The following is a 14173-nucleotide window of genomic DNA, read 5'->3' on the forward strand; positions in this document are numbered from 1 at the left end:
AATCTAGACTTAAAATATTATTGAATAAAACTTCTAGCGCCGCCTAGGCACCGATGACGTAAGCACATTGCCGAACCTCGTAAAATTCTCGTGTTCTTTTGTTTTCTTTACCCGTTTTCGTCAACACGGTGATTTAGGTAACATAAGGGTTTCGCCTAGGGTAGAAAATGAAGGATTTTACTATTAGCGTAGAAGTAAGCTCAAAATCACGTCCATTATAACAAACAGAATAATATTCATCTAGTCTGCAATACTTTGTTACCATATAAGTCTTTCACTTATCTTTGACAGCACTCTCAAGTTGTTCTAACAACTGGCTATGGATCATAGTGATGTATACACGGAAGCTACGAATTTTTTTTAATTGATATTGTTTCTATAACCTAATACACAGGAACACACCAAACATCCTCTTCCTATACTATATATATACTCTTTTGTATGCTTCAATGAATACACACTCAAGTAGGAGTTCAAAAGTTCACCCGAAAAGGAAGAGAAATCAGCCAATAAAAATGGGAGTTTCTCTTATTTCATCACCGCCAGCATTCCTGCTTTTCTTCTCATTTTCCACTTTCTGTCTACTAGCTGATCCTGTGCTTGGGATCACCAGGCACTACAAGTTTGATGTGTGTATTATTTTGGCATGATGAGCAGTCAAATATTTGTTTGATAATGAATTCTAAAATTGGTGTACCTTAAAAATTTTGCAGGTCAAGTTGCATAACGTGACGCGTTTGTGCCAAACAAAGAGCATTGTCTCGGTGAATGGACAATTTCCAGGGCCTCGCATTGTAGCAAGGGAGGGCGATCAGCTTCTAATAAAAGTGATCAACCATGTGCCCAACAATATTTCTATCCACTGGTATTGAAGTTTACTTTTTGAAGATGACATTCTGCAATATTACAAGATAAATAAATGATCTCATATGCCTGACGAGGGAAGGTCTAAATTGCAAGTTAATATGATGTTTTTTTCCCTTTTCTCAAAACAGGCATGGCATTCGACAGCTTCGAAGTGGGTGGGCAGATGGGCCAGCATATGTGACTCAGTGCCCAATCCAAACCGGTCAAAGCTACGTTTACAACTTCACCATTGTAGGCCAAAGAGGGACTCTGTTCTGGCATGCCCATATATCATGGCTAAGAGCCACTCTTTATGGTCCCATTGTCATTCTTCCCAAGCGTGGCGTTCCTTACCCTTTTGCTAAGCCTTACAAGGAAGTTCCCATTATTTTCGGTAATAAAATCGTCCATAAAACTAAATAAGATTCTATGTTTATTATGCTAATATAAATTGAACACCTTTCTGAAATTATGATAAATTGCAGGAGAGTGGTTCAATGCAGATCCTGAAGCTGTTATTAGCCAGGCACTCCAGACTGGTGGAGGCCCCAATGTGTCTGATGCTTATACCATTAATGGTCTCCCTGGACCTCTTTATAACTGTTCTGCCAAAGGTATAAAATAGCTAAATTATTGTAGTAAACTAAATATATTATAGAGAGTTAAGGTATTCACTTATGGTACAAATAATTATGACAGATACATTCAAGCTGAAGGTGAAGCCTGGCAAGACTTACCTTCTGCGTTTAATCAATGCGGCACTGAACGATGATCTATTCTTCAGCATAGCAAATCACACGCTCAGTGTCGTTGATGTTGATGCCGTTTATGTTAAACCATTTGAGACTGAAACACTTCTCATCGCCCCTGGTCAAACCACAAATGTTATCCTTAAGACCAAACCAAAATACCCAAATGCCACATTCTTCATGACTGCTAGACCATATGTAACAGGTCAAGGAACCTTTGATAATTCAACAGTTGCCGGTATCTTAGAATATGAGTCACCACCCGATAGCCTGCATTCGAGCATTTCAATTAGAAATCTCCCCTTGTTTAAACCCATTCTACCTGCTTTAAACGACACTTCCTTTGCAACAAATTTTGCGAGTAAACTCCGTAGCCTGGGCAGTGCACAGTATCCTGCTAACGTGCCCCAGAAGGTCGATAAGCATTTTTTCTTCACAGTTGGTCTTGGAACCAGCCAATGCCAGCATAACCAAACCTGCCAAGGTCCTAATGGAACCAAGTTTGCTGCTACAGTCAATAATATATCGTTTGCAATGCCGACTACAGCACTACTCCAGGCTCATTTCTTCGGCCAATCTAACGGAGTTTACACCCCATATTTTCCAAGCAGTCCTATAATTCCGTTTAACTATACAGGCACCCCACCTAACAATACTATGGTAAGCAACGGAACAAAGGTAGTAGTGCTTCCCTTTAACACTTCGGTGGAGCTAGTTATGCAGGACACAAGCATTCTTGGAGCGGAAAGCCACCCTCTTCATCTACATGGATTCAACTTCTTTGTTGTGGGGCAGGGTTTTGGCAACTTTGATCCAAATAAGGACCCTGCAAAGTTCAACCTGATTGATCCCGTTGAAAGGAACACTGTTGGTGTGCCATCAGGGGGTTGGGTTGCGATTCGTTTTCTAGCAGACAATCCAGGTAAGTTACATATTGAATATCCTTATGATACATCGAATGCTTTCTTTGAGTTGACGATGATTGCAAATGAAAACGAGAACCGCATTGTTGCAGGGGTATGGTTCATGCATTGCCATCTAGAAGTGCATACCAGCTGGGGCTTGAAGATGGCTTGGATTGTATTGGATGGTGAACTTACCAATCAGAAACTTCTGCCTCCACCCGCAGATCTTCCTAAATGTTGATCAATATGACTCACTTCTTTGAGTCCATTTAATTTGGCCTTTTTTTTTATTATTATTTCAACCATTTTGAGTTATTGACCCTTTTCCTTCTACTTCCTCCTGTTTTTTTTTTCAAAATCTTTGTGGAGTTGAGAAATAAGTGAGAAATTTAATTTGTAACAACATTTGCAAATGTCAATAAAAGAGGTCTGAATAATAGTATGTTTATTGAATTTTTGCACCATTATTTTTCATTACAACATTGTCTGTAAAAGTCTTAACCTTCCATTCCAATTAAAACGCCTGGTTGCCAACAAACAACAGTCCCAGGCAACATTATTCTTGGAACCAAAAGACAAATGTTTTCAAGTGCTATAAATTAAGGCTTCTAAAATGCTGGTTCCTGGGTATATAAGGGTTGAGTTTCTGTCTGCAGTGAGTCACTGCGGTATATCCTTAGTTTTTTATGTACTTTTGAAGTCATTCATGAATAAAATGACTACAAAATAATTCTAAAATGTTTTAACCTTCCACTGCCAACGGATAATCATCAGCAGAAGCAATAAACAAATTAAGCCGGTATCACACTAGCTATACCTATCCTTGTTTTGTTTTGTTCTTTGTAGTAGTTTGCTTATATTGTCCCCGAATCGATGCACGGTTTTTATGTTTTGAGTTCAGAAAACGGTCGGCAGTGATGAGTAGATTAATTAGTTGCTATTTTATCTTTAATTACTTTTTGTTGATTGATTTATGTTGTTGGTTTAGACCTTTTTTATTCATTTTCTGCGCAGAAGGTTGGATTCTAGAAACAATACTAAAATGGTGAATTTCTGCAGTTTTTTTCTTCTTCTAGAGTCTAGATTAATGTGCATGACACGGGACATGACAGCTTCCAATGCGGCATCAACGTGACGTCCAGCCAGTAGTTTCTAGAAGAAGGTCCAGTCAACATTTTGGAAGGCAGACGGGTATATCAACTTAGTTTAAAATTCGAATTAGGATTATCTTTGTTTTTAAGATTTATTTTAAAACTCAAGAATTATCTTTATCATTTTTGTCTTTTTAGGGTTTTATGAGACTATAAATACCCATCGGGTAAGCTTGAAACGTATCTCATTCTTAGTTTTGTTCTTTACTTTTTAGTTTTATAAAAAGTTTTTCTTATTTTCATTCACTTTCGTTTTTATTGTTAAGTTTTATTTTCTTTTCTTTTAAACATAGTACATTCTTAGCTAATTTTTCAATAAGCCAAAGGCTGAAGTGATTATTCAATTTCGATCATGAGAATTGAAAAACACCTAATACTTTTAGGTTACATTCTCAATTTTTTGCAAAATTGGATTGTCAATCGGCCTTTCCTTTAAAATCAAAATGCTTTTATTCCAAAGTGCATGTTAGGTTGAATGTTATTCTGATATAAAGTTGGGAGAAAGGATCGGCTTGTAGCACATTAGACTTCTTGTGAACACACTTAACGGCGGTCCGCTAAGGGAAATTGAGATCAAACTCGATTCTCATTGAGGTGACATACTTCGAGTCGGGTTTTTCTAGATCTTTAAACTAAGTTGGCATTAACGATGATAAATATAGTTAATCCACAAAAGGACTGAAATTCGAAGACTGATTTTGGATTTTCAGTTTATCAGAGGAAAAACAAGTTGCAGGGGTTGGCCCTGAAGACTTTAAGCATCATAAATCTGAAGTAAAAATCTTATTCAATGATCAATTGGAATTGAGGCAAAGGGAAGCCCGAGGCTATTTTTACAATATCAAATTCTTATCTAAGTTTATTTTCTTTTATTTTCTTTAATTTTGTTATATTAAATCTTTATTTTCTTTTCAATCTTTTTTTAAAAAAATTCCCTATTCTTTCTACAATTTTCGGCTATCACTAGAATCAAAAGCCTTGTACGTCTGTAATTTCCTTAGTCCCTTTAGATCAACCCTTACTCTCTGTACTACTATTTTATTTCTTTTATTGAGGTTAAAGAATAGTAAATGACAGTAAAATGACATATGTCAAATTCGCGTTGTTGCATTCTCAATTTTCAAATTTCTACAAAATTGGATTGACAATTGGCTTTTCCTTTAAAATCAAAAAAAATTCATTCCAAAAAGTACACGTTGGATTGAACGTTGTTCTGATCTAAACTTGGGAGGAAGGATCCGCTTGTAGCACATTCGACTTCCTGTGAACACAATTAGCATCAATTTGCTATTGAAAATTGAGGTCGGACTCGATTCTCATTGAGTCGGCATAGTCCGAGTCGGATTTTTCTAGACCTTTAAACTGAGTTGGCATTAACGACAATAGTCGTAGCTAGTCCATAAAAGGACTGAAATTCAAAGATTAATTTTGGATTATCGGTTTACCAGAGGGAAAAACAAGTTACAGGGGTTAAGCCTTGTACACTATAACCAACATGAATTTGAAGTAAAAATATTATTCAATAATCGATGGGAATTGAGGCAAAGTGAAGCCCGAGACTGTTTTTACAATATTGAATTCTTATCTAAGTTTACTTTCTTTAATTTTCTTAGATTAAATCTTTATTTTCTTTTCAATATTTCAAACAAAAATCCCTCTTATTCTTTCTACAATTTTCGCCTATCAATAGAATCAAAAGCCTTCTACATTAGCAATTTCCTTAGTCCCTGTGGATCAACCTTTACTCTCTCTACTACTATTTTACTTCTTTTATTGAGATTAAGTAATATTATTTGAAAGTAAAACAACGACTGTCAAATTGGCGCTATTGTCTAGGACTTCGGAAAAAGTTACTAATTAATTTGTTTTTGATTTATAACCAGGCAAAGCCCATGTACACTAGAAGAATTTGATCCAGAGATCGAAGCACGATCTTGAAGAATTCACAGAAAAACGCTTTGAAAGAAAACAATACGACAACAAAAACAAGAATCAGGTTCATATCTCAAAGAATCGACACCCGACGCCATACCTAATGTCAAATTCACGCAAGAAGTACCAGAATCGATGGGAGATCAAACCATCCAGGAGTTAGCCACAACACTTGTTGTTTAATAGCCACTCCACATCACTTTCCCTCAAGGTGAAACTCCATTTCAACTTAAAACAAGACTTATTCATCTTCTTCCTACTTTCCATGGATTTCCCAATGAGAATCTGCACAAGCATCTCACAGAGTTCCATATGGTTTGTTACAGCATGAAACCAAAGGGAGTATCCGAAGACCAAATTAAATTATGAGCTTTCCCTTTTTCTTTATTTGATTTAACTAAAGAGTGGTTATTTTACTTACCTCTCAACTCTATCAATACTTGGGCTGACTTAGCTCAAATTTTTCTTGATAGATTTTTCTAACAACAAAAGCAAGTGAATTGAGAAGAACATCTTGGGAATTAGACAAAAAGATGGAGAGTTTCTGTAAGAGTATTAGGAGTAATTTAAAAAACTTTGTGCAGGTTGTCCGCAACACGGATTAACCGAACAAACACTTCTCCAATATTTCTACGAATGGTTACTTCCCTTAGATATGAAGATGGTTGATGCTACTAATGGAGGAGCTCTTGTGAACATGACCCCAAATGCAATAAGGGAATTAATTTCGATGATGAGAGCCAACTCTCAACAATTTAGCTCTTCAAGTGAACCCAACTGATGAGTTCACGAGATAAGTTCTATTTCCTTTGAAAGTAAGATTTATAAATTAACTGACATAGTTAATTAACTTGTTTTTGGAAAAATTGGAGCAACGAAAGCATGCACGATGCCAGACCATCCAACAGACTATTACCTGATGCTACAAAAAGAAGTTGGCGCACAAGTTAATACGGTGAGGAATTTTCCAAAACCTCCCCAAGGACTTACAACCATAATGTAAATACATACAACCCGGATTGAAAGATCATCCAAATTTTAGTTATGCACATAACTTAAGACCTAATCAAACCTATCAACTGAGGCCACCTCCACAACAACCTTATCATCTGTAGAAATCATCACTTGAATCAATCGTAGAGCGGCTGACTATTTCCTATGAGAAGTTCTGGAATCATACTAAAACACATTTACAAGAGATAAAAAAGCATATTAGTCAACTAGCTCAGACCTTGGGGTGCTTAGAATCACAAGATAAGTTTTCATCTCAAACCGAGGCAAACCCACGGGAGAATGTAAGCTCCATTACCCTTCGGAGTGGTACAATTATCGCACAACCGGTCTCAGAGGATGCAGATGCATGATCCCAGAAGAAAGAAGAAGAGATAAATCCCAAAAGGAAGAAGAAGTAGTTGACGCAGGATCCCCGAGAGAAAGAAGAGTAGACGCAGGATCCTAGAGAAAGAAGAAAAATGACTCACAATTCGATTTCGCGCCATCTCCCTAAGTCGTTCCACCTTCTTTCCCATCAAGGTTAGTAAAAAGAATAAACAAGTAGAGGAGAAAGAAATTTTGGAAGTATTTCAGAAGGTAGAAATCAACATACCTCTCTTTGAAGTTATCCGAAAGGTTCCGAGGTATGCTCAACTTCTTAAAGATCTTTGCACAATAAAAAGAAAACTTACTGGAACGAGAAAGTCAATATGGGAAAGCACGTTTCTGTAGTTTTTTAGCGACAACTTCCACCAAAGTTAAAGGACCAATGTTGTTTTCTATCCCTTGTAAGATCAGTAAAGTTGGGATCAAATGGAAAATGTGTGATTTTCACTTTCGTTTTTATTGTTAATTTTTCAATAAGCCAAGGGCTGAAGCAATAACTCAATTTCGATCGTGAGAATTGAAAATCACCTAATCCCTTCGGGTTACATTTTAATTTTTTTTTTTTTGCAAAATTGGATTGGCAATCGACCTTTCCTTTAAAATCAAAATGCTTTTATTCCAAAAAGTGCATGTTGTTTTGAACGTTGTTATGATCTAAAGTTGGGAGGAAGGATCGACTTGTAGCACATTCGACTTCCTATGAACATACTTAGCGGCGGTCTGCTAAGGTAAATTGAGATCGGACTCGATTCTCATTGAGGTGGCATAGTCCGAGTCGTGTTTTTCTAGGTCTTTAAACTTAGTTGGCATTAACAATGATAGTCGTAGTTAGTCCACAAAATGACTGAAATTCAAAGATTGATTTTGGATTGTCGATTTACCAGAGGAAAAAATAAGTTGCAGGGATTGGGCCCTGTAGGCTATAACCGGCATAAATCCGAAGTAAAAACCTTATTCAATGATCGACGGGAATTGAGGCAAAGCGAAGCCTGATGTTGTTTTTACAATATCGAATTTTTATCCAAGTTTACTTTCTTTAATTTTCTTAGATTAAATCTTTATTTTATTTTCGATCTTTCAAACAAAATTCCCTCATTCTTTCTACAATTTTCGCCTACCATCAAAATCAAAAGCTTCTACATCAGTAATTTTCTTAATCCTTGTAGATCGACTCTTACTCTCCCTACTAATGTTTTATTTTTTTATTGAGATTGAAGAATAATATTTGACAGTAAAACGACACATGTTAAGTAGGAAGTATTGGGACAGATGATCGTTATTTTTGAGCCCAGCAATGGACGAAAGAAGCAACGAAACGCTAGTAAATGCTTTATTTCTCTCTCTTTTTAGGAACACTGAAGCTAACACCAAAGTTTTAAATCAATACACACATTTTAAATGAATACATACAATACAACAGAAATAGGAACCCGTGGCAATCTAGCTATAGGGTCAAAATTTTAAATTTAGATGACGGTCCCGTGATTAGAAACCTAACCAACTAAAACAAGAGCCACCTGACCAACTTGATTATATTACACAAATCAAATTATTTTAGTAGTTAATAAATTTATTATTATTTATTGAAGTCTCAAATTGAATGCTACATATATCAGATGTATAAGTATTTATTGTTTAATAATTAAATTTTAAACAAATACTACCTTTATTCATCACATATTACAAAATATTATTGTATTAATATTGACTAAGCTAGGGATGAACATGAAGTTATATTAATCTTTTTTCCTTGCTTTACATCAAATTAAATATATTCATTTGACAATGATTTTTCAAACTTTTAAATATTTTGGATCAGATAAAATTCAAGTAAATATTAAAAATACTAATCATATATATAATTTAAATTTAATTTAATTTGATTTGACTCATAAATACCTTCATAATATATATCATATTTTTGTTTATATTATGAGAGAATAAAAATAATATCAAAATGAGAAAATATATTTAACTAATTGGTTAAGTTATTTATCTTGGTTCTCTTATTTTGGATTCTAGACTTACTAGAAACATTTATCTCTTAGAGTCTCTTTTTCCCTTTCTTCCAGATATGATTAAGATTAAAGTTAAAATTAGATTTAAAATTTATAAAAAATAATATCAAAATCAAGTATGTGTTTAAAAAAATAAAATGGGATGTAATTTAATTATATAAGGATGACAAATTTGAGTAATTATAATAATCAACAGACCCACTAAATGAAAGTAAAAGTTTAATCGTAAAAGGAAATATTATATTTTTAAAGGTTTTATGTTTCAGAAACTATGACTGTAAAATATGTGTTATCAATAAATCAAAAAAATATTAAATATATTCTACTCTATAATCACGTAGATTATTTTAATTATTTTGAATAACTACGCTAAACTATTTAATTAATGTTTTTAATGTAAATACACTTTATACAATAATTAATTTATATCTATGTAATATTTACATTTATGATTAAGTTGATGTCGTTGATTAATCATGGAAGTACATTAAAAAGAATTCTTCATTTAAGGGTTAATTAAATTTAAGGTAAAGTATATAAATGTCCCGATTATAAGATATTATTTTATCGAATCCTTTAATTATTAAAAATATAAAATGATCTCCCGATTATATGGAGTTGCTTTGCTGAGTCCATTGACTATTAAATGTTAAAAAAATAGTCACTCGACTATTCATTATGTTTCAAACTCATCCTTTTTCGATAAAAAATAATGGTCGTTTAAGTTGGACATTAACATGTTGATTGAGATATGATAGTCGTTTGAGATTATGCAATTAGATTTTATCATATCTCAGTCATTAGGTTAATGTACAGCTCAGATTGCCATCAAATTTTTAATGGAAAAAGACAAGTTTGGAACATAATGAATAGTCAAGTGACCATTTTGTCAATGGACTCAAAAAAACAACTCTCTATCGTCAAAGGAACATTTTGTAACTTTAATAGTCATAGGATTTAATAAAATAATATCCTATAGTTGTGAATCATTTATATACTTTACCCATAAATGTATTATAAAAAGATTGTAATATTTCTATATTTCCAATGATCGTTAAATAAGATAACATAATTTTTTAAGTTTGAATCATGAATGTGATAAAGTGTAATTATAATCATAAAATTATAATTATTAATTAATATATAAAATCTATTTATAATTAATAATTGTTATTATTAATTAACACGAACCAATTGACTTTAATGGTAAAATTATTATTTTTATTCCTATAAGGTTTCGAGCGGTAAAAATATTAGGATTGTGAGAGTTCATTTTCAAATGGTAATATCTTTAAATATATATTGTTTTGTACTTAGAAAATAAATTCAGTATCATCAAACAAAAGAACAAAAAATCATTACACACAAGGACATTGCAAACAATTGATTTATTTTAAATTTAAAAAACCAATTATCTCATTTACAATCTACGAAGAAATTTCAAAGAAAAGACTGATTTAAACTGCAATAGCATGGCATTTTCTATTCTAAACAAAAACAAAATGGCATGCAATACTCGAGAATGTTTGGTAATAATATCTCCACGTAAATGCCACTATGCCATTACGATCCTTGAAAAACAAGACTGGAGAACAAGACTTTCAACTGCTATTTATTTAAGCCATCAAATTGTAAAGGCATGCTTGAAGCTAGCATGACACCTTGCTTTAATATCTGCCTTTTGTGGTTGGATTGTACAAGTCCAACTCTGTCACACTCTACAATTACAATTAAACAATTTGGTACCAAATTCCTTATATTTGAATCAAGCCAATTAATCTTCAGTTTACAATGTATCCCTTTAAATACAAGATTCATTTTTGCAGTTATTAAGGGATCTGGTTTTGCTTGTAGAGCAGTTGCTTCAATGGAGGTTCCCTCTTTGTTGCTCCATGACCTGTTCTTAATGAAAATGGGGGAAAAAAGAAGAAGAGCATGCGAACTAACTCTGAAATGACTGCTTGATGTAAACCTTCAAATTTGCTTTACCACAAAGCAGAGACTTTGAGAATGCTACTCGCGGATAATGTCGGTCCACCATTTAGTCTTTCAGTCAATCATTTTTTTTCTTTTACCATAACTTCTTCATGTTAAAAATCGGTTGAGACTATTTGTTTGATGTAACCAGTTTGTCCAAATATCTGAATTCATAAGTGTCTTGATAAGCCTCTTTTTTACTACTGCCATAGGCTAGGTAAATGTCAGTGTCTTGTAATGTTTATGGCCAATGATATTTGCCTCCAAGTTTCACACATGTAGACGATTTGGGATTTTACTACTAACGTAGAGGTTAGCTCAAAATCACGTCCAGTATGGGAAATACCTTGAAATTATTTGTCAACATATAAGCTTTGACTTATCTTTGACAGCACTCTAAAGTTGTTCTAACAACTAGTTCTGAATTATACCGATTTCTACATTGAAGCGACGTGTTTCTAGACTATTAAGTTGATAATAATAATAATAACTACAATTATTATGTTAAGCTGTGGTAGTTTCCATCACCTAATCAACAAAAGTTCACACCAAACACCCTTTTCCTTTACTATATATATACACACTTTTGTATGCTTCAACGAATACATACTCAAGTAGGAGTTCAAAAGTTCACCCGAAATGGAAGAGAAATCAGCCAATAAAAATGGGAGTTTCTCTTCTTTCATCATCGCCAGCAATTCTGGTTTTCTTCTCATTTTTTACTTTCTGTATATTAGCTGATCCTGTGCTTGGGATCACCAGGCACTATAAGTTTGATGTATGTATTAGTTTGGCATGATGAGCAGTCAAATATTTGTTTGATAATGACTTCTAAATTTGGTGTACCTCAACAATTTTGTAGGTTAAGTTGCACAACGTGACACGTTTGTGCCATACAAAGAGCATTGTCTCGATGAATGAACAATTTCCAGGGCCTCGCATTGTAGCAAGGGAGGGCGATCAGCTTTTAATAAAAGTGGTCAACCATGTGCCAAATAATATTTCTATCCACTGGTATTGAAGTTTACTTTTGAAAATGACATTCTGCAGTGCAAATATTACAACATAACTAAATTATCTCATATGCCTATCGAGGGAAGGTCTAAAATGCAAGTTAATATGATGTTTTCTTTTCCTTTCTCAAAACAGGCATGGCATTCGACAGCTTCGAAGTGGGTGGGCAGATGGGTCTGCATATGTGACTCACTGTCCCATCCAAACCGGTCAAAGCTACGTTTACAACTTCACCATTATCGGCCAAAGAGGGACTCTCTTCTGGCATGCCCATATATCATGGCTAAGAGGCACTCTCTATGGTCCCATTGTCATTCTTCCCAAGCGTGGGGTTCCTTACCCTTTTGCTAAGCCTTACAAGGAAGTTCCCATTATTTTCGGTAATAAAATCATCCATGAACTATACCGATTAAGATTCTGAGGCTGGATAAGAACCCCTTATGATGAATTACAGGAGAGTGGTTCAATGCAGATCCAGAGGCTGTTATTAGCCAGGCACTCCAGACTGGTGGAGGCCCCAATGTCTCTGATGCTTATACCATTAATGATCTCCCTGGACCTCTTCATAACTGTTCTGCCAAAGGTATAAAATAGCTAAAATATTGTAGTAAACTAAATATATTGTAGAGAGCTAAGATATTCACTTGGGTACAAATAATTATGACAGATACATTCAAGCTGAAGGTAAGCCTGGCAAGACTTACCTTCTGCGTTTAATCAATGCGGCACTGAACGATGAGCTATTCTTCAGCATAGCAAATCACACGCTCAGTGTCATTGATGTCGTTTTTGTTAAACCATTTGAGACCGAAACACTTCTCATCGCCCTTGGTCAAACCACAAATGTTATCCTTAAGGCCAAACCAAAATAACCAAATGCCACATTCTTCATGACTGCTAGACTATATGTAATAGGCCAAGGAACCTTTGATAATTCAACAGTTGCTGGTGTCTTAGAATATGAGTCACCACCCGATAGCCTGCATTCGAGCATTTCAATTAAAAAGCTCCCCTTGTTTAAACCCATTCTTCCTGCTTTAAATGACACTTCCTTTGCCATAGCCTGGGCAGTGCACAATACCCTGCCAACGTGCCCCAGAAAGTCGATAAGCATTTTTTTCTTCACAGTTGGCCTTGGAATCAGCCCATGCCAGCATAACCAAACCTGCCAAGGTCCTTATGGAACCAAGTTTGCTGCTTCAGTCAATAATATATCGTTTGCAATGCCGACTACAGCACTACTCCAGGCTCATTTCTTTGGATAATCTAACAGAGTATACAACCCGGATTTTCCTAGCAGTCCTATAAATCCGTTTAACTATACAGGGACACCACCTAACAATACTATGGTAAGCAACGGAACAAAGGTAGAAGTGCTTCCTTTTAACACATCGGTGGAGCTAGTTATGCAGGACACAAGCATTCTTGGAGCGGAAAGCCATCCTCTTCATCTACATGGATTCAACTACTTTGTTGTGGGGAAGGGTTTTGGAAACTTTGACCCAAATAAGGACCCTGCAAAGTTCAACCTGATTGACCCTGTTCAAAGGAACACGGTTGGTGTGCCATCAGGGGATTGGGTTTGTTTTCTAGCAGACAATCCAGGTAAGTTACACGTTGAACATCCTTACGATGCATCAAATGCTTGCTTTGAGTTGAAGATGATGATTACAAATGAAAACAAGAACCGCATTGTTGCAGGGGTATGGTTCATGCATTGCCATCTAGAAGTGCACACCAGCTGGGGCTTGAAGATGGCTTGGATTGTATTGGATGGTGAACTTAGTAATCAGAAACTTCTGCCTCCACCCCCATATCTTCCTAAATGTTGATCAATATGGCTCACCTGTTGGGGTCCATTTTGATGATAAACCAGTTTGAACCTTTTTCAGTTTCCTTTCAGCATTTGTTTTATTCAACCATTTTGGTTTGCTGACCCTTTTTTTTTCTTTTGACGTTGGCCTATCAGTGATCAAAATTTCTTTTCTTGAGGAATGTATTTTGTAACAACATTTTCAATTGTCAATAAAAAAGATCTAAATAATGTATTGACATCCTTTTGTTCTTTTTATCATTAGCCTCTGTAGCAAATCTGTACAATTTGCAACTTCTTCATAGTAAATTTATTGTATTCTTTAAAACGAAGGGGAAAAAAACATTACAATACCCTCTTTTCGATAATCATTCTTGAGAATTTTCAT

General features: G+C 34.8%; 1 protein-coding gene and 1 pseudogene across 1 annotated transcript; both read left to right on the forward strand.

The window, feature by feature from the left end:
- Nucleotides 1–474: 474 nt before the first annotated feature.
- Nucleotides 475–2790, forward strand: LOC120180805 (laccase-17-like). The gene is made up of 6 exons (XM_039186102.1): nt 475–629; nt 714–865; nt 996–1240; nt 1332–1460; nt 1546–2517; nt 2611–2790. The coding sequence occupies exons 1-6, from the start codon at nt 516–518 to the stop codon at nt 2739–2741; spliced, it is 1743 nt and encodes a 580-aa protein (XP_039042033.1). The 5' UTR covers nt 475–515; the 3' UTR covers nt 2742–2790.
- Nucleotides 2791–11524: 8734 nt separating this feature from the next.
- On the forward strand, nt 11525–14020 carry LOC120180816 (annotated as a pseudogene).
- Nucleotides 14021–14173: the final 153 nt, after the last annotated feature.

This window comes from Hibiscus syriacus, unplaced genomic scaffold (genome assembly GCF_006381635.1).
Source record: "Hibiscus syriacus cultivar Baekdansim isolate YM2019G1 unplaced genomic scaffold, ASM638163v2 tig00003715_pilon, whole genome shotgun sequence".
Lineage (NCBI taxonomy): Eukaryota > Viridiplantae > Streptophyta > Magnoliopsida > Malvales > Malvaceae > Hibiscus > Hibiscus syriacus.

Coding starts and splice junctions, on each gene's coding strand:
- LOC120180805 (XM_039186102.1), top strand. CDS start 516: ATGGGAGTTTCTCTTATTTCATCACCGCCAGCATTCCTGCTTTTCTTC. Junction 630..713: donor CCAGGCACTACAAGTTTGAT/GTGTGTATTATT, acceptor AAAATTTTGCAG/GTCAAGTTGCATAACGTGAC. Junction 866..995: donor AACAATATTTCTATCCACTG/GTATTGAAGTTT, acceptor TTCTCAAAACAG/GCATGGCATTCGACAGCTTC.